Source organism: Colobus angolensis, unplaced genomic scaffold (assembly GCF_000951035.1).
Source record: "Colobus angolensis palliatus isolate OR3802 unplaced genomic scaffold, Cang.pa_1.0 Scaffold361, whole genome shotgun sequence".
NCBI lineage: Eukaryota > Metazoa > Chordata > Mammalia > Primates > Cercopithecidae > Colobus > Colobus angolensis.
Window position 1 is genome coordinate 234,538 of NW_012116944.1, and position 21,636 is coordinate 256,173.

The 21,636-nt window shown below is 39.5% G+C and overlaps 1 protein-coding gene across 1 annotated transcript in view; it reads left to right on the forward strand.

The window, feature by feature from the left end:
* The window catches only part of ANK3 (ankyrin 3, node of Ranvier (ankyrin G)), a 272,063-nt gene that overhangs the window by 211,991 nt on the left and 38,436 nt on the right, over positions 1 to 21,636 (forward strand). Inside the window, exons 29-38 of the mRNA XM_011953463.1 lie at positions 1 to 159; positions 1,413 to 1,620; positions 2,883 to 2,979; positions 3,303 to 3,531; positions 4,493 to 4,618; positions 5,372 to 5,494; positions 5,932 to 5,958; positions 7,479 to 7,560; positions 11,647 to 19,443; positions 20,073 to 20,147. Coding sequence (XP_011808853.1) covers positions 1 to 159; positions 1,413 to 1,620; positions 2,883 to 2,979; positions 3,303 to 3,531; positions 4,493 to 4,618; positions 5,372 to 5,494; positions 5,932 to 5,958; positions 7,479 to 7,560; positions 11,647 to 19,443; positions 20,073 to 20,147 — 8,923 coding nt within the window. The remainder of the gene's footprint in view (positions 160 to 1,412; positions 1,621 to 2,882; positions 2,980 to 3,302; positions 3,532 to 4,492; positions 4,619 to 5,371; positions 5,495 to 5,931; positions 5,959 to 7,478; positions 7,561 to 11,646; positions 19,444 to 20,072; positions 20,148 to 21,636) is intronic.

Sequence of the window (21,636 nt, forward strand, 5' to 3'; positions counted from 1 at the left end):
AAAGATTTCCCCCAGTATTTTGCAGTGGTTTCACGGATTAAGCAGGAAAGCAACCAGATTGGTCCTGAAGGTGGCATTCTGAGCAGCACCACAGTGCCCCTTGTTCAAGCATCTTTCCCAGAGGGTGCCCTAACTAAAAGAATTCGAGTGGGCCTCCAGGTAATGTTCACAAAAAGTTGTTTCCCTCAGTATGTGCAGAGAGCATGTGAGTGCATGTTTTGCTCTGGAAATAGTTATTCTAACTCATCCTTAATGATACTGCTAATTAGGCCATTTGGGGGAATCATTTACTTATTTCAAATAAAAAGCACCAAGTATAAAGTTAGCTTACTGGCTTGTTAAATAAGATACATATTTTAGGGTTGTTCTGTTTAAAAGTCTCAGTTAGTTTCTGATGAAAAAGAATGTTTTCAGTCATAGGTTATTGGTCTCAGTATGTGGAACAACATACCAAGCCGTGGTTTATGATACGCCACATCATCAAAATCACTTAGAGGGAAGCCTGCAAGCTTTAGTGTTTCCATCTGATTGAAGTAAATCATAAATACTGGGTTTTATCCAAACCAATTGGAACTTGATTTGGTTTGGAAAGTTGACTGGAAATCTTGGAAAAAAAAGATTTTTCTTATATTTATTTCAGCTAGACTTTAGTTCTTTTTTTCCTTACTGAATAAGGAAAAGGAACTAAAGTAACTTTATTGATGTTATTAATAGCGTAATTAATAGTTTAACTGAAAGTTCTGTTCTTCTCGTGGGGCTGGACTCCCCTGCCCAATAGAGTTACTGGGTTTTGTTTGTTTGTCTGTTTTGAGCCAAGCACACTGAAGTCCTGAAATGACCTTGATTAAGTACTTAGCCCTAACGAGACCACCTTACATTTCAGCTCCCTTCATCTGCCTCCCATATCAAGTTATTTTACCAAATAGAAAAGAAACCAAATGGTAGAAGAGAGGCTTAGTCAACTAGAATTGAAATCTTTTGAAATTTTGAATGCCTTTTTGTTATTAACTCTGAAAGCCTCAGTTTTTATGTGGGTATGAGTTGCCTTTATGAGGTTTTACTGAATGTCCTACATAGGTTTAAAATATATTGGACTCAGCATTTATTGTCCTTTAATCTGGACTAGGCTAAGAAACTTGTATGCCATGAGACTGGATCCCCTCTCTTTCCTGCAAGCCAGTGCTATTTGTGTTCTACTGGGGAAATACTCAGACTGACCAGTTCCTGTCCTAGTGTTTGGTTTTGTTTATTCATGCTTTCCTAAAATAGTAAGAAAGGTTAAAAAAGACATGGGGTTTTTTTTTTGGTTGTCTGTTTTTTTTTTTCCCTTCTCACTTAAAAAGTAAACTTCCTGATTGGGGGAGCGGCAGGGGGGACATCACTTTCATTTAAAGCCCTTCCTCTGTCTCTAGGCCCAGCCTGTTCCAGATGAAATTGTGAAAAAGATCCTTGGAAACAAAGCAACGTTTAGCCCAATTGTCACTGTGGAACCAAGAAGAAGGAAATTCCATAAACCAATCACAATGACCATTCCGGTGCCCCCGCCCTCAGGAGAAGGTGTATCCAATGGATACAAAGGGGACAGTACACCCAATCTGCGTCTTCTCTGTAGCATTACAGGTTTGGTTAAGTCACTGCTGTACTTCCTATTGATTCCAAAGATTCCGTACAAAGACATAAAACCTTTGAAATGTCCATGCCAACATTGTAAGAGAAAATAAAAGAACAAAACATTTTACTTGTCCATCACCTCATCCCTGGTTTCCCAAGGATCATTTCTTTAAGATCCTGGTCTCATGACTCATTTAAAATTTAGCGATAGCATCTTTCCTGCTATTAAGATTAGCATTAGTAGAAGTATCATTAAATCTACTGCAGCATCTAGGTAATTTCTAGATTCAATCTAAGTAATATCTTGGTGACCTAGACAGAGGTAATTGATCTAGCAACATACTTTAAACTACAAGGACATTGGGTGGACTTTGGGAAAAATACATGTCCCACAGAGCACTAGTAATAGGAAAATGTTGAGTACATGGTTATTCTCACCTATCCTAATCTGATTTTTAACTGCATTTCCAAGATTATTAAAGATAGGCTTTGTTTTTGTTCTTCTTTTGTTCTCCAAAGAGTAATTTTAATGGCTGATGCCCCTTTTTACCCTCGGTAATTAATCGTACAGACTGAGCTGTTTCTTAACTTTGGTAATTCTTACCTTTTTAAAGAGTAAGAGGCTGGGCGTGGTGGCTCACGCCTGTAATCCCAGCACCTGGGGAAGCCAAGGCGGGCGAATCACGTGAGGTCAGGAGTTTGAGACCAGCCTGGCCAACATGATGAAACCCCGTCTCTACTAAAAATACAAAACTTAGCTGGGCGTGGTGGCGGGCGCCTGTAATCCCAGCTACTGGGGAGGCTGAGGCAGGAGAATCACTTGAACCCAGGAGGCGGAGGTTGCAGTGAACTGAGATCGTACCATTGCACTCCAGTCTTGGCAACAAGAGCGAGACTCCGTCTCAAAAAAACAAAAGGTGGAGGAGACTCAATTGTCCATCTGAAACAACAAATCTTTGCACGTACAAGTCGCATTTATAAAATACACTTATAAATTGTGGCTGCCCCAAGTTTAAGCCATTCATTAGTACCCAGACAAAAAACAAGGAATTTTTTTCTAATTTAATAACATCTTACAAGGAAATCACAATAAGCCTGGTAAAAGTATAAAAGGAGAGTAGAGAGGAAAACTACCTTTAGTACACACTATTAAACTGAAGGTGCTGAAGTTTTGCCAGTTTGTGGCTATGCAGAAAGAAGAACAGGAGATGATGAAAATTTTACGAGGAACATCTCCCATGATAAAGTCAACATATCTGTTGTTCTCTCAGGGGGCACTTCGCCTGCTCAGTGGGAAGACATCACAGGAACAACTCCTTTGACGTTTATAAAAGACTGTGTCTCTTTTACAACCAATGTTTCAGCCAGGTATGGAAATAAAGGATTCCAAAAAGCAGTAAGGAATTAGTTTTTATTACCTTTTGGAAAGTAAAAATTGTTGTGTTCAATGCTTAAAAAAAATGTGAGAAAAAAAATTCTTAGAATTTGCTTATCAAAATTATCCTCAAATGACAAACACAAGGTTTCTGTGTTTGATACATGGAAAAAACGTCTTTGCTGTTTAAATGAACAAGTTAGTAACATTTTGGGTTAGTTCCTTTATATATTCTGATTTTTTAAATTGTGAGTCTTTTTAAGATTTGGCTTTTAAATGGCCACATTTTCATACTTCTGTTTTCCGTTTTGCTCAGATTTTGGCTTGCAGACTGCCATCAAGTTTTAGAAACTGTGGGGTTAGCCACGCAACTGTACAGAGAATTGATATGTGTTCCATATATGGCCAAGTTTGTTGTTTTTGCCAAAATGAATGATCCTGTAGAATCTTCCTTGCGATGTTTCTGCATGACAGATGACAAAGTGGACAAAACTTTAGAGCAACAAGAGAATTTTGAGGAAGTTGCAAGAAGCAAAGATATTGAGGTACCTTGTTCACAAAAACAAGTTCATTTCATTACATGAGATATGGGGTTTTATTTTGTGGCCTTAATAGTACTTACTATAAAATACCAAGTGCATTATTGATTTTACTTTTACTTTAAAAAATGTGATATAAATTAATACTCAAAATTTTTTTTTTTTTTTTTTTTTTTTTTTTGGAGACAGAGCCTTGCTCTATTGCCCAGGCTGGAGTGCACTGGCGCAGTTTTAGCTTACTGCAACCTCCGCCTCCTGAGTTCAAACAATTCTCCTGCCTCAGCCTCCCAGGTAGCTGGGATTACAGGTGCCTGCCACCATACCCAGCTAATTTTGTGTATTTTTAGTAGAAATGAGGTTTTGCCGTGTTAGCCAGGCTGGTCTCAAACTCCTGACCTCGTGATCCAACTGCCTTGGCCTCCCAAAGCACTGGCATTACATGAGTCACCACACCCGGCCAATACTCAAATTATTTTAAGTGTCTTTGGTGCTCTTTTAACTGGTTAAAACATAGTACTAATGAATTTAAGTTATGGTCTCCATTTTCTTGTGGTCACTTGAGTTACCTACTTTCCAGAATCACTGTTTATATACATTACTATGATTTTCCTTTTTCAAACCCAGCGAACATGTAAGGATCTAACAGTCCAAAAAAAAAAAAAAGAGAGAGCTTTCAAAATCTATACAAATAAGTGATTGATGTCAGGCACATTATTAAATATTTTTAAAGTTGCCAGAATAAAAATAAATGTATAATTCTGTATGTGTCCATGCTATGGATTCCAATTGGTGAACTGTAAGCACACAACATTATGTTTATTGCAAATAGCACCACAGAAGTAACTGCCTAACAGAGACAAATGTGACATAGTATCATGTCAGTCTTTTCATGTTATGTGACATAAAAATCTCAAAATATTTCAAACTCAGATTAACATTAAATCATTTATTTCTTTTACTCTAAAAGGTTCTGGAAGGAAAACCTATTTATGTTGATTGTTATGGAAATTTGGCCCCACTTACCAAAGGAGGACAGCAACTTGTTTTTAACTTTTATGCTTTCAAAGAAAATAGACTGCCTTTTTCCATCAAGGTAAATCGTCTTTAACAGAGAATCTGTGAATTATGGGGAAAAAAATACTCTTCGAGAATAAAAATAAAAGGTTTTAATGATTTATTTAATTTGTAATATCCCATCAAATCTGAACTCACAAGGTCAGATTTTTGTTCTGGTTCTACCAGAGTATACTTTCAAACCAGTAAAGCTTTATAACTGGTAAAAAGGATCTTTATTTTTCAAGGAGTTCAATAACGTTTATGTTTAAGCAAACATTTGTAAAACCAAACAATCTAGAGTAACACAATGTATTATTTCTGGTTAATATTCAGTAATCAAATAATGGATGAAATGCAAATTCAGTATTCAAGTTTCATTTTCATTTCTGGTAGAGTCCAGGGACATTCTAGAGGGATCTTCTTTCTCCAAGAATAAAAGGAGATAGGAAAATTGTTTTATCATTATTATTTGCTGTTACTGTTGCAAAAGCTGGAGCTTTCAGGAAAAAAAAAAACTGTTAGAAGGAAAATGCACATAACTCAGATTATATTATGAATTGTCAGGATTAGATCATCAGACACAACAATCCTGCGTTTAGGAATCGGGCATCTAACTCTTGTTGAGTTCAGATGTGACCGCCCCAGTTGCTTCATAATTGTAATCATCTTTTCCCTTTACCTTTCCTGCCTCTCATAGGGCTTGTTAAAACAAACATATTTAACTCTTGTACAGTTAAAAATCCTCAGATAAATCTCATTCTGTAACCATCAACTACCAAAATTCTTCTAGATTAGAGACACCAGCCAAGAGCCCTGTGGTCGTCTGTCTTTTCTGAAAGAACCAAAGACAACAAAAGGACTGCCTCAGACAGCGGTTTGCAACTTAAATATCACTCTGCCAGCACATAAAAAGGTATCTTTTAGTACTGCTTTAAATCATCTTTCCCTGGTCGTGAAGAAGTGGGCCTTTGGTATGCAATTAAGGAATGCTTTGTAACATGAATAAAGCTCTTAAAACTGAAGTTGTATTAGCCTCCTCGTGTAGATTGCCTAAGTCTTGTTAATGTGGTGTCAAATTCTTACAGTTTGTATGATGGAGTCTTCTCTGTTTATCGCTTTTGCTTCTGCTGGTAGCGCATAGATTTTTATGCTTTCAAATAATGTCATGTGTTAATTTGCCATGGATGTACAGTTCTTGATATTTTTTGTTGGCTTTTTTTTCATTTGCTTTGCTTTCTAAATCAGCTTGCATTTGTGCTCCCTACTCAGTCCTTTTCATATCCTGATATTCTTTTCCCTGCTGTCCATTATAATATTCCTTGTCTCTGCAATGCATCTTGGAACCAAAAGGAGACAGAGTCAGATCAAGATGATGAGGTAATATAAACACTTCTGCTTTTATTCTATCAGAAGTAGAATAGAGATTGAATCTGTATGACAGAAGTTGCAGAGGGCTAAAGTGCGGGAAACATAGAAATTATATTTTTGCAGGTCTTAAGTAGGTAAAAGGGTATCTATTTTTCTTAAATGGTTCACTCTTCTTCCACACGTACTTAAGAGTATTTAAATATATTCAACAAAATTATAATACAGCTAATGATTTAGAAACTAAAGTTCTTTAAACATTTTTAAATGTGATAGATTGGCATGTATAAATAGACATTGAAATTTTTTTTAGACAAGTCAAGTGCAATAGTGAGAAAGGGGGAAAGAGTAGAACCACGAAGTTCTATCTATGACTGACTGTGAACAGTCAATTGAGATAACACACTACTTTCCGACCTGCCAAATAGACATTTTGTAAAAGTTTCATGTGCCTATTTTACTATCAACTATATCCTACTATCCAGCATGTTATAACATTTAAATCAAGATCACGTTTAATATGTGCAATTTTATTGTACAAATAACTTATGCTGTATGTGATATAAAATATTTGCTTACTAGCTATTGATCAATCTTTGATATTCTCACTAAAAAAATTTATCTTGACCTTTTTTTAAGAACATAGTTCAACCAAGTTGCCTCCTAATGTTTCTCTAAGTTATATGATAATTAGATTTTTAAATCCCACTCAATAGTAGTAAACAGAATCAAGTAGCCTTAGGACACAGTAATAGTACCTCTGGCCAGGCGCGGGGGCTCGCGCCTGTAATCCTAGCACTTTGGGAGACCGAGGCGGGGGTGGGGTGGGGGAATCGGAGTTCGACACCAGCCTGGCCAACATGGCGAAACCCCGTCTCTACTAAAAATACAAAAATTAGCTGGACGTGGTGCTGCATGCCTGTAATCCCATCTACTCAGGAGGCTGAGGCAGAATTGCTTGACCCCAGGAGGCGGAGGTTGCAGTGAGCCGAGATCTGGCCACTGTACTCCAGCCTGGGTGACAAGAGCAAGACTCCGTCCCTACCCTGCACCGCGCCCCCCGCAGAAAATGTACTTCTAACAAAACCATTCATCTGTTTTCAATCTCCTCATCTACACTTTATGCCTATTAACATACAGAAACCCCAGCAGTAATTGGAATAATAAACTTTGTGTGCCTTTCTCCCTTGAATGTACTCACATAGAGTGAGTGTACTTTGTGATATATGTGCTTTCGATATGAACAGATCCAGGAAAATTTACTGCTCAGCATCAGAAGTCTCTGTGATGCTTGTCTTTTACTTGTACTTCCCTGTAGTCTGCTGTTGTTGGTGCTCTTAAATTTGCCAAATGATGATTTTGGTTAAGACACGGCGGGTGGGGCTATAAAATCCCAGTAGGAAATCAACATTTCCTAAGAAGGAAAATAAACAACTTATCAACATGCCATCCTACAAAATGTTTTAAAACTGTGAAGATGTCACAGGGAAGTTGGAAATAGAGTTTTTTTTTTTTTTTTTTTTCCTTTTCAGATTGAGAAAACAGATAGACGGCAGAGCTTCGCATCCTTAGCTTTACGTAAGCGCTACAGCTACTTGACTGAGCCTGGAATGAGTGAGTTTTCTAACACATTTACTAATCTATGTGGATTTTCATAAGAAGAGACATTTTTTCTATACAAACCAAATTTTATCACTTGGAAAGTCAATGGCAAAAGAAAAATTGCCTGCAGGAAAACCCTATCATACAACCTAGGTAATATCTTGTACCTAGTTGAGGATGTGAGGTAAACACACCCCTAGCTCATACTTCAAAACAGTTTTTAAAGCCATTAACTATTTTTAAATTAGAAATATCTATTACTTTTCTTTAAAAACCTTTATTTTTACTTTAACTATGCTAGGAGATAAATATGAAAGTTACTTTAGATCTATGCTCAGATGAAGAAAAATTACTCATATATTTGGAATGGTAGAAAAATGATAAAGTTACTTTGTCATCTCATTTTTCTCAGTATAGATAGGTTGTCATGTCCTAGTCCCAATTCTTTTTCTTCCTACTTCGCAAGAATCACATTTCCTTGCCTTCTTGAGGTAGCACTTCTTTACAGGTTTCTTCTTTCCTCCCTCCCTCACTCTCACTTCCTCTCCTCCTGTCCTTTATTAAAATATCGCTTCTAAGGCTGGTCTTCACTAGACCGGTTAGACCCTTTTCTTTTCTCAATGATTGTTTTTGTTCATTGTTAGCTGGCATGCACTTATTAAGATATAGATTCATTCAGTCATATCTGTTTATATATACTCTCTGTCTCTCTCTCTCTGCCTCCTCTTCCCTTTACTTCCCTCATCCTTGTAATCATCACCTCTGGTGATCTCTACAGCCCTCAAGATAACACCCTCCACCAGCAGGGAACTAAGAGTACTGAGCACAGCACTGTATTTGACTGACATATTGGTGCCACTCTAACCATTCTCCTCATTCTAAATGAGAGGAAATTATACAAAAATTCTTTTTTAATTAGTGAATAATTCCTGGCTGTTTCCCATTGACACAGTTTCTTAAGTTCAAGGAGGTTTGGAAATTTGCCAGTAAGAGTCACAACTTTGGCTTTTCCCACCTTTTCTGGAGTCTTGATTTTGTGGGCCAACAGCATAGCACATAAGATCTGCGGCAGGACACTACTGCACTACTTAGTTGAGACGGTCTTAGCATCATCTTCCGGAGCCTAGCCCCTTAACTATTAGAGAAGTTTTCATATTCAAATACAAAATGGAGAATATAAGAGAAATGAAAGAAACCTACCCCATTCAAGAATGTTTCCTCAGATCTCAGTTCTCCTCTAGCAGAAATGTCTAAATCCTCTCAGAAACATAAGGGCTGAAACTAACTCATATTATGCTACAGAGCAGAAGAGGATTGTGTGTGTGTGTGTGTGTGTGTGTGTGTGTGTGTGTGTGTGTGTGTGTAGCTAGATGGTTTCCAGTAGAACTGGAATACATTGAGGAGGTTTTCTTTGGAATACTATTTTCCCTGGAGATCTTCAGTGGGTAATTGGTTGAGACCCCGTAGGCAACATTGTTAAGCTTTGGACAGGCTCAATGGACCAGCTGCTTTAGGTCGGAGGCCCCTTCAGGCAGGTGAGTTTCCATCTGATTCTGGTCACTAAGGCCAAGTCAATTGAATGTTTCCCACTTATCATGGTGTTACTGATTAGATCCAGCTAAGGCGTATGCACCTTGTGTTCCCGGACTTTTGCTAGAAGAGGAGGGAACTCTTCTGTTTTATGAAAGGGTACATAAGCGTGGTAAACAAGGGAATGAATAGGAATAGGAAGTGACTAAAAGAAAGCTAAGTCTCAAAACTGGTGTTATGGGAACTCCAAGTGAATGCCACTTTTCCCTCACCACGCTGCCTTTCCAACCCCTTCCCCCCCCAGGAAAAAGATTCTGGATTAGTTCAGTACCTGACATCCAGAAATTCCCTGTTATAAAGGGATCCCAAAACATATGTCTTTAAAACATAAAATGTGTAACTGATTGGTAGGTTGGTCATTCCTTGCAAAGTATAAAACCATAGACATGGTTCAAAAGACTTCTTTGCCTGATAGAGCCAGGCTTCGGTGGTAAAGGATAGATGCTTTGTCAATGTCTGATAGTTACAAAAATAAATGCTTGTGAGACACAGACTAAGCTCAAATCATTGAATTGAAGGAATCCCCGAACCTTCCATTTGCAGCGTGGCATTTCCAAAAGAGTTCAGCAGTATAATATTGAGAATTATGGCAAGAAGGGGTAATGAATAGGCGAGTTTTTCCTTAGTTCTTCCACTTTCTTTAGAATAATATGTAAGCCTAGGAAAGGATATGTTCGGAATATTTGAATTAAAATGTACACTAGGAATGAACATCTTCACCCTTGTGGGAGTGCTGCTAATCCAAGGACTGGATTGTAGCAATGGCACGGGCACAGCATGAAGAAGAACATAAAAGCTGAAGCAGATTCTCATTTTCTCTTTGAGTTTCACTATTCTGAACCAGGGCTTTCCTGGAGCAAAACTGTATTCAACTTTGATGTAGAACATTAGCCTTTGGCAGGCCTTGCAAATCTCTGTGACCAGCTTGGTTTGTTTGAGTTGTAGAAGCAGAGAGGACCAAGTATGTGTTTGTGCTCCCCAGCAAGTGTGCTTACTTCATTTGTGTGTTTCTTGCCCCATTGCCAGAAGAAATGCTGGTATTACTATATCCATTCTTCCTAGTGGCAGGTCTACCTCATGACTGCTTCAGTGTTTGTGATATCCATGAGTCCCATGAATATTATGGGAAGGCACCAGAATTGGTCCCTTTGAAATTGATAAACATATATACACACACGCCACATATCCTACTGTAGGTACTTAAATATGGGGTGTTAAAAATACAAATGTACTTTTTAGATGTCCCCCATGACAGCTTTTGAAAATTAAATGTAGATTAAGTTATGAAAAAATATCTGAGATAAACTATATGCTTTTATTCCATAATGAAGAGTTACAGATGTGGACATATTTAGTTGCAGGTGATTTTATAATGTGCAGTAGAAAATATTTTCCTAAAATCTCAAAAGGTGCCAAGACTTCATATCTCATGGAAAAAGTGTACTCTTCTTTCTAAATGCCCTTGTGAAAGTATCTTTTAAAGGTTATATATTGTGCATAATATGGCATAGGAATTGTATTACTTCATTGGCTTGTTTGCCATGATATATTGTGCATGATAAAATGTTTTCAGTTGCTTTGCTTGCTTATGGTAACCATGAACCATATTTTCTGTTGTTTTTTTTTCTTTGTGTGTGTATATGTACACATGCATTTTAAAGTCATTTCATATTATGTTTTCTTTTCCTCTCATCAAAAGGAATATACTGCATGGAAAAGATAAATGCAAACATTCCTTTTCTTTCTTTGTTTGTTTGTTTTTTTAATTCTGACTCAGAAAACTTCTTGCTCTTATTGGCTTTTTATGGGTGTAAAGCATAACCGAACTGTGCATGGGAGATAGAGATTTAAAATCCAGTGGCTTCACAGTTTGCACATCAGTTGCCTGTCACTTAAAAGTTATTTTGGATTCTGCATGAAATAGGCTTGAGTGGTTTTTGAAAAAAGTTTTAGATATTTAATGTATAGCTACATATATCGAAATGGTTCTAAGTAGGTGCAATCTGTATCATGGAAAGGCTAAAGGAGAGAGAGGACATTAGAAATTACTAAAATGAAAGTTGTATGGTTGCACGAAACAAACATGTACCTATACAGGCAAAATAGAACGGCTACTGATATTTCAAAACCAACACATAAGAAAGTCAATAGGAAGTAGGGAACCGTTTTCCATTATGGTTATTTTTCTCATCATTAATTCTTTCCTCGTGTTTTCTATTTTTCATTGTTTGCCTCTTTGGTTGCAACGTGCTTTTTCTTTCATTTCACATTACTCTGTTTTTTTATTTAGTTTTTTTTTTTTTAACTTTGGATTAGTTATGTCTGTAGAAATTTATTTTTCCTCTTAATTGTTCCTTTTGCCTCTTCCATTCTAAATCATGCAAACAATTGTACTTGCTTTTGTAATATTTCAAAGTTTACTGACCAATTTTTTTCTCTGGTCTCTCTGTTTCTCAACCATTTTTGTTGATTTTTGTGTTTGATTTCATTTTAAAATTTAAGAAACAGTTGAACGGAGTACAGGAGCAACAAGATCCCTCCCCACCACTTACTCATACAAGCCATTCTTTTCTACAAGACCATACCAGTCCTGGACAACAGCTCCGATTACAGTGCCCGGGCCAGCCAAGTCAGGCTTTACTTCTTTATCAAGTTCTTCCTCTAATACGCCGTCAGCTTCTCCGTTAAAATCAATATGGTCTGTTTCGACTCCTTCTCCAATCAAATCCACATTAGGCGCGTCAACTACATCTTCAGTTAAATCCATTAGTGACGTGGCATCTCCAATTAGATCCTTTCGGACAATTTCTTCGCCGATAAAAACTGTGGTGTCACAATCTCCATACAATATCCAAGTTTCCTCTGGTACCCTGGCTAGAGCTCCCGCAGTCACGGAAGCTACGCCCTTAAAAGGGCTGGCATCCAATTCTACGTTTTCCTCTCGAACCTCTCCAGTGACTACAGCAGGGTCTCTTTTGGAGAGGTCATCGATTACTATGACACCCCCTGCCTCCCCCAAATCAAACATTAATATGTATTCCTCAAGTTTGCCATTTAAGTCAATTATTACATCAGCAGCACCGTTAATATCTTCACCTTTAAAGTCAGTGGTGTCTCCAGTTAAATCAGCAGTTGATGTCATTTCATCAGCCAAAGTTACAATGGCATCTTCTCTCTCATCACCTGTGAAGCAGATGCCTGGACATGCAGAGGTAGCATTAGTCAACGGATCTATTTCCCCTCTAAAATATCCATCATCTTCAACTTTAATTAATGGATGCAAAGCCACTGCCACGTTACAGGAAAAAATTTCTTCAGCTACAAACTCTGTGAGCTCTGTGGTCAATGCAGCCACTGACACAGTTGAGAAAGTGTTTTCTACCACGACTGCAATGCCATTTTCCCCACTCAGGTCCTATGTTTCTGCAGCACCATCAGCTTTTCAGTCTCTAAGAACTCCTTCCGCAAGTGCACTCTATACATCCCTTGGGTCGTCAATATCTGCAACTACCTCATCTGTAACTTCATCAATTATAACAGTGCCAGTATACTCTGTAGTCAATGTTTTGCCAGAACCAGCATTAAAGAAACTTCCAGACTCTAATTCATTTACAAAATCAGCAGCAGCCTTGCTGTCACCCGTTAAAACATTGACTACGGAGACACGTCCTCAGCCTCACTTCAATCGAACTTCATCTCCAGTTAAGTCCTCTTTGTTCCTTGCACCCTCTGCCCTTAAGTTGTCTACACCATCTTCTTTATCTTCCAGTCAGGAGATACTAAAAGACGTGGCTGAAATGAAAGAGGACCTCATGCGGATGACCGCAATACTACAGACAGATGTGCCTGAGGAGAAGCCATTCCAACCTGAACTCCCAAAAGAAGGGAGAATTGATGATGAAGAACCTTTCAAAATTGTAGAGAAAGTAAAGGAAGACTTAGTGAAAGTTAGTGAAATCCTTAAAAAGGATGTGTGTGTAGATAATAAAGGATCACCCAAATCACCAAAGAGTGACAAAGGACACTCTCCCGAAGATGACTGGATAGAATTTAGTTCGGAAGAAATCCGGGAAGCCAGGCAACAAGCTGCTGCGAGCCATTCTCCATCTCTGCCAGAGAGAGTGCAAGTAAAAGCAAAAGCCGCCTCCGAAAAGGATTATAACTTGACCAAAGTTATTGATTACCTAACAAATGATATTGGGAGTAGTTCACTGACAAACTTAAAATACAAGTTTGAAGACGCAAAGAAGGATGGTGAGGAGAGACAGAAAAGGGTTTTAAAACCAGCAATTGCTTTGCAGGAACACAAACTCAAAATGCCTCCAGCCTCCATGAGGCCTTCCACCTCTGAGAAAGAATTGTGTAAAATGGCTGATTCCTTTTTTGGAACAGATACTATCTTAGAGTCTCCTGAGGACTTTTCTCAACATGACCAAGATAAAAGTCCCTTGTCTGACAGTGGCTTTGAAACAAGAAGTGAAAAGACACCTTCAGCCCCACAAAGCGCTGAAAGCACTGGTCCTAAACCACTTTTTCATGAAGTTCCCATCCCTCCTGTCATTACAGAAACAAGAACTGAAGTGGTTCATGTTATCAGGAGCTATGAGCCCTCAGCTGGGGATGTTCCCCAGACCCAACCAGAGGAGCCTGTGTCACCTAAACCTTCACCTACTTTTATGGAATTGGAACCAACGCCCACCACCTCTAGTATTAAAGAAAAAGTTAAAGCATTTCAAATGAAAGCCAGTAGCGAAGAAGATGACCACAATCGGGTTTTAAGCAAAGGCATGCGTGTTAAAGAAGAAACTCACATAACCACAACCACCAGAATGGTTTATCATTCTCCACCAGGCGGTGAAGGTGCATCTGAAAGAATTGAAGAAACCATGTCAGTCCATGACATCATGAAGGCCTTTCAGTCCGGGCGGGATCCTTCCAAAGAACTGGCAGGTCTGTTTGAACATAAATCGGCAGTGTCTCCAGATGTTCACAAGTCTGCTGCTGAAACCTCAGCCCAGCATGCAGAGAAGGACAACCAAATGAAACCCAAACTGGAGCGTATAATAGAAGTCCACATCGAAAAAGGTAACCAAGCTGAGCCCACTGAAGTCATTATTAGAGAAACCAAAAAGCATCCAGAAAAAGAAATGTATGTATATCAGAAAGACTTATCCCGGGGAGATATTAACCTAAAAGATTTTCTGCCAGAAAAACACGATGCTTTTCCTTGTTCAGAGGAACAGGGTCAGCCAGAAGAAGAAGAACTTACTGCTGAAGAGTCATTGCCTTCTTATCTGGAGTCTTCTAGAGTAAACACTCCTGTGTCCCAAGAAGAAGATAGCCGCCCTAGTTCTGCCCAACTCATATCTGATGACTCTTATAAAACACTGAAGCTTTTGAGTCAACACTCAATAGAATACCATGACGATGAGTTGTCAGAACTAAGAGGGGAGTCTTACAGGTTTGCTGAGAAAATGCTTCTGTCAGAAAAGCTAGATGTGTCTCATTCTGATACTGAGGAATCGGTTACAGACCATGCAGGACCCCCTAGCTCAGAGTTACAGGGGTCTGATAAGCGGTCCAGAGAAAAAGTAGCCACTGCCCCCAAAAAAGAAATTCTCTCCAAAATCTATAAAGATGTTTCTGAAAATGGTGTAGGTAAAGTGTCTAAAGATGAGCATTTTGATAAAGTGACAGTGTTGCACTATTCTGGCAATGTTAGTAGTCCAAAACATGCCATGTGGATGCGCTTTACTGAGGACAGATTAGACAGAGGTAGAGAGAAGTTGATTTATGAAGATAGGGTGGACAGGACTGTGAAGGAGGCTGAAGAAAAACTGACTGAGGTGTCACAGTTTTTCCGTGACAAAACTGAAAAGCTCAATGATGAACTGCAGTCCCCAGAGAAAAAGGCACGCCCTAAAAATGGCAAAGAATATTCTTCTCAAAGCCCTACCGGTAGCAGCCCTGAGAAAGTGCTGCTGACAGAACTGCTGGCATCCAGTGATGAATGGGTTAAGGCAAGACAGCATGGCCCTGATGGACAAGGCTTCCCCAAGGCCGAGGAGAAGGCACCCAGCCTCCCCAGCAGCCCAGAGAAGACGGTTCTCTCCCAACAGACTGAGGACAGCAAGTCCACAGTGGAAGCCAAAGGAAGTATTTCACAGAGCAAAGCACCAGATGGGCCCCAGTCTGGATTCCAGCTCAAACAATCTAAACTCAGTTCCATTAGATTAAAATTTGAACAAGGCACACATGCAAAAAGTAAGGACATGTCTCAAGAAGACAGAAAGTCAGATGGCCAGTCCAGAATCCCAGTTAAAAAAATACAGGAGAGCAAGCTACCCGTCTACCAAGTTCTTGCTAGAGAAAAACAGCAGAAGGCCATAGACCTCCCAGATGAAAGTGTATCTGTGCAAAAAGATTTTATGGTATTAAAAGCCAAAGATGAGCATGCCCAAAGCAACGAAATTGTTGTAAATGATTCTGGCTCTGATAATGTGAAAAAACAGAGAACTGAAATGTCAAGTAAAGCAGTGCCTGACTCTTTTTCTGAGCAGCAGGCTAAAGACTTGGCATGTCATATAACCTCAGATTTAGCAACTAGGGGACCATGGGACAAAAAGGTCTTTAGAACATGGGAGAGTTCGGGAGCCACTAACAATAAGTCTCAGAAAGAAAAACTTTCGCATGTACTTGTTCATGATGTAAGAGAGAATCACATTGGTCACCCTGAGAGTAAAAGTGTTGATCAAAAGAATGAATTTATGTCTGTGACTGAGAGAGAACACAAATTGTTAACAAATGGCTCTCTCTCAGAAATTAAAGAAATGACTGTAAAATCTCCCTCCAAAAAAGTCTTATATAGGGAATATGTTGTGAAAGAAGGGGACCATCCAGGTGGATTGCTTGATCAGCCTTCCAGGAGGAGCGAGAGCTCAGCAATGTCACACATTCCCGTCAGAGTTGCTGATGAGAGGAGAATGCTGTCTTCTAACATTCCCGATGGTTTTTGTGAACAGTCGACCTTTCCAAAACATGAACTATCCCAAAAATTGTCCCAGTCAAGCATGAGTAAAGAGACAGTTGAGACACAGCACTTTAATTCTATAGAAGATGAAAAAGTTACCTATTCAGAAATCAGCAAAGTTTCCAAACACCAGAGTTATGTAGGTTTATGCCCACCTCTCGAGGAAACCGAAACCTCCCCCACCAAATCTCCTGATTCTTTAGAGTTTAGCCCAGGAAAGGAATCTCCCTCTAGTGATGTATTCGACCACAGTCCCATTGATGGATTGGAAAAACTCGCACCACTAGCCCAGACAGAGGGAGGGAAAGAGATAAAAACTTTACCCGTTTATGTCAGTTTTGTACAAGTGGGGAAGCAATATGAAAAGGAGATACAACAAGGAAGTGTAAAAAAAATCATAAGTCAGGAATGTAAGACAGTGCAAGAAACCAGGGGCACCTTTTATACAACTAGACAGCAAAAGCAACCTCCTTCTCCCCAAGGTAGTCCAGAAGATGATACTCTAGAGCAAGTATCCTTTCTAGACAGCTCTGGGAAAAGCCCTTTAACCCCAGAAACGCCCAGTTCAGAGGAAGTGAGTTACGAATTTACATCTAAGACACCTGACTCACTCATAGCTTATATACCAGGCAAACCCAGCCCAATTCCCGAGGTTTCTGAGGAGTCGGAGGAGGAGGAACAGGCCAAGTCAACCTCCCTAAAGCAGACTACAGTGGAGGAAACAGCAGTTGAGCGTGAAATGCCTAATGACGTGAGCAAAGACTCGAACCAAAGACCCAAAAATAACAGAGTTGCCTATATTGAATTTCCCCCTCCTCCACCACTGGATGCGGACCAGATTGAGTCAGATAAGAAGCATCATTTTCTCCCAGAAAAAGAGGTTGACATGATTGAAGTCAATCTGCAAGATGAGCATGACAAGTACCAGCTGGCTGAACCTGTCATTAGAGTGCAGCCACCTTCACCAGTTCCTCCTGGGGCAGACGTCAGTGATTCGAGTGATGACGAATCTATTTATCAGCCAGTCCCAGTTAAAAAATATACCTTCAAATTAAAGGATGTGGACGACGAACAAAAAGAAAAATCCAAAGCTTCTGCTGAAAAGGCTTCCAACCAGAAAGAACTGGAAAGTAACGGATCTGGAAAAGATAATGAATTTGGCCTTGGCCTTGATTCACCTCAGAATGAAACTGCCCAGAATGGGAACAATGACCAGTCCATCACAGAGTGTTCCATTGCCACCACAGCAGAGTTTTCTCATGACACGGATGCCACAGAGATCGACTCTCTGGATGGCTATGACCTGCAAGATGAAGATGATGGCTTGACAGAGAGCGATTCTAAACTCCCAAGTCAAGCCATGGAAATTAAGAAAGATATCTGGAACACAGAGGGCATTCTGAAGCCAGCTGACCGCTCTTTTAGCCAAAGTAAACTCGAAGTTATCGAGGAGGAGGGAAAGGTGGGACCAGATGAAGACAAGCCACTTTATAAAAGTTCTTCATCTGAAAGGACTCCTGATAAGACTGATCAGAAGTCAGGGGCCCAGTTCTTCACACTGGAAGGCAGACATCCTGACAGATCAGTGTTTCCTGATACTTACTTCAGTTACAAAGTAGATGAAGAATTTGCCACTCCTTTTAAAACAGTAGCTACCAAAGGTCTAGATTTTGACCCTTGGTCCAATAACCGAGGGGATGATGAAGTTTTTGACAGTAAATCACGGGAAGATGAAACTAAGCCATTTGGGCTGGCGGTAGAAGACCGCTCTCCGGCAACAACCCCTGATACAACGCCAGCCAGAACGCCAACTGATGAAAGTACCCCAACTAGTGAGCCTAACCCCTTCCCATTTCATGAAGGAAAAATGTTTGAGATGACTCGCAGTGGTGCAATTGACATGAGCAAGAGGGATTTTGTTGAAGAGAGGCTCCAATTTTTCCAGATTGGTGAGCATACTTCTGAAGGGAAGTCAGGGGACCAGGGGGAAGGGGATAAAAGTATGGTCACTGCCACACCACAGCCACAGTCAGGGGACACCACTGTAGAAACCAATCTAGAGAGAAATGTAGAGACACCTACAGTGGAACCTAACCCCAGCATCCCGACCAGCGGAGAGTGTCAGGAAGGCACATCCAGTAGTGGCTCCCTGGAGAAATCGGCAGCAGCCACTAACACCTCTAAAGTTGACCCCAAGTTGCGCACGCCTATAAAAATGGGAATTTCTGCATCCACCATGACCATGAAGAAAGAAGGCCCTGGAGAAATAACAGATAAGATAGAAGCGGTGATGACCAGTTGTCAGGGATTAGAAAATGAAACTCTAACAGTGATTTCAAATACAGCCAATAGCCAGACGGGCGTTAGGCCCCATGAAAAACATGATTTTCAAAAAGATAACTTTAATAACAACAACAATTTGGATTCTTCCACTATACAGACAGATAACATTATAAGTAACATAGTTATCACAGAACATTCTGCACCCACTTGTACCACAGAGAAAGACAACCCAGTGAAAGTCTCACCAGGAAAAAAGGCAGGGGTACTACAAGGACACTGTATAAGAGATAAGCAGAAAGTTCTTGGAGAACAGCAAAAAACAAAGGAATTGATAGGGATTAGGCAAAAATCCAAACTTCCCGTAAAGGCCACTTCACCAAAAGATACCTTCCCACCGAACCATATGCCAAACACTAAAGCAAGTAAAATGAAGCAGGTTAGTCAATCCGAGAAAACCAAAGCCCTTACTACTTCTTCATGTGTAGATGCCAAGTCCAGAATTCCAGTGAAAAACACACACAGGGATAACATAGTTGCAGTTAGAAAAGCATGTGCCACACAAAAGCAAGGGCAGCCAGAGAAAGGCAAGGCCAAACAGCTTCCATCCAAGTTGCCAGTAAAGGTAAGATCCACCTGTGTCACTACCACCACCACCACCACCACTGCCACCACCACCACCACCAGCTGCACAGTTAAAGTTAGGAAAAGTCAGCTCAAGGAAGTATGTAAACATTCCATTGAATATTTTAAGGGAATTAGTGGTGAGACCTTAAAGCTTGTGGACCGCCTCTCTGAAGAAGACAAAAAGATGCAGTCCGAGTTGTCCGATGAGGAAGAAAGTACCTCAAGAAACACGTCGTTGTCCGAGACTTCCCGGGGTGGCCAGCCTTCAGTTACAACGAAGTCTGCTAGAGATAAGAAAACAGAGGCAGCACCTTTAAAATCAAAGAGTGAAAAGGCCGGCAGTGAGAAAAGGAGCAGTAGAAGGACTGGTGAGAATGAAGGCAGTCAGGTCTCTCGAGCACTCTGCTCACATCCTGGAGAACGAGCATAGTTTGTAAACACTTTCCAACTCGTAGACCCTAGTGCATGAACTGTTGTGATTGCCTGTGGAGTGACTTAACCGTAGTTTCTCATTATGTCATTGTCATCCGTATGTGCTGTCGTATATACTCTTCTTTCTGCCTTTTGATCAAACTACACGGTAGACAGCTAGGGAAGCATGCTGAAGATATTGGTGTCATTCAAGATGAACAACCTTTTTTTTTTTTTTTTTAATGTGCTAATGGATATGATTCTGTCAAAGTAAAAGCACAGATGTTGAAATCCCATCATGGTGTTTTCACCAACACGACACTTCTGTAACTGTTGTAAACTAGCTAGCTCGTCAGCATGTTCAATCCCATTACATTGAGCATCCATGTAGTCTGACATTTGGCCTGATGCAGGTGAAAAACAAGCGAGCCATGTGCAAAGAAGTGTTCATGTAGGTGACTAGGACACATTTAAGTGTACAGTGTTAGCATTAGTCTCTCTGTAAAATCTGCATACTGCTAAAAGCAATTTTCCAGTATCGTATCTTTCTTGATGATTATTTTAATTAAGAAATTGTAAATCGTAGGTCCACAGAGTCCATGTGAACGGACAGATATCAGGATGGCAATAGTAGCCGATCACCTGGGACTTAGTTGGACAGGTAAGTGTATACACTGCTGAATGAAACAAATTAGTTTCTTCGTTTCTTTGTCTCACTCACAAGCAGTTCAATATATATATTTTAAAAATAGAAACAAGCAACTAGAAAAAAACATCTTTATCACCAGTTTTATCTACCCAGAGATAAATACTGATTGTACCTTGTATACTGTGTTTTTCCAAAGCCTTTTCTATGCATATGCACTAAGAACTAGAAATTTAAATTTATTTTACCTTAAATTTAAGCATTTTCTTCACAATGTCACTTCTGTAGTATAGGATAACCTTTTACGGAATAGCAAATTTATCTTGTAGCACAAAAGAAAACACAGCTAAGGCCTATGACTTAATCAAAATTCTTTCACATGGTTTATGTCCTTAGAGCAGCTTTCTAGGCAACAGTTCAATTAACCCATGCCTAGGTTGCACAAATGTTAGTCATTCACTGTGAAGTCCTCTTCACAGTTTTTATGATATATACACATAAAACTCTATTTACCTGATACTCTTCTTTAAGTAAACTCACTTTTATGCTCAAAAATTTATTTAAAAGAAAAATCTTATCTTACTTTGATAATGGGAAAGGATTATTTGCATTATCTATGTAAACAAGAAAACAATGACAGTTTAAATTTTGAATTAAAAATTTTTTAATGTGATTTTTAAAATATAAGTATGTAAATAAATACATTTAATTCACAAAAGTTGAAGTCTATAAAATTCATGCCTGTAATCCCAGCACTGTGGGAGACCAAAGCAGGCAGATCACTTAAGATCAGGACTAGCCTACCCAATATGGTGAAACACTGTCTCTACTAAAAATACACAAATTAGCCAGGTGTGGCGGTGCATGCCTTTCGTCCTGGCTACTTGGGAGGCTGAGACAGGAGAATCGCTTGAACCCAGGAGGCAGAGGCTGCAGTGAGCTGAGATCGCACCACTGCACTCCAGACTGGGTAACAGAGTGAGACTCCATCTCGGTAAAACAAAATAAAATAAAAGATAATGAGATTTCGTATCAATTGGACAAATTGGACAATTCTGCATTGTAATTCTGAGCTTAACAGGACCCTTAAAATCCTACCTCACATGAATCAGAAATTTTAAGTTTTATGGGTTAAGTATATTTTTTAATGCATGGCCAAATAATAAATATTCATTATCATCACATCTAAATTCATCTTGCATACCATTAGCAACATACATTCCATATAGTTATCTCTATTTAATTGGAGACTATGAAACTAGATAATAGGAAGCAATTCCATCTAATTGTTTTTTCTACTTTGAATGCCCTCAGTCCCCGTCCACCCCCACCACCACTACCCCATATCAAACCCTCCTCTCTTCATCAACCTAGTCTCTGCTCTCAGGTATACTGCTAATGGCTGGGAGCTGAGTGGAGTTCTGAAAAGACAGGTGGTCTGAGTAATGTTTTGTAGGCAGTTAAGAGTTAATGGTAATTTATTATGTATAAATATTTACTAATA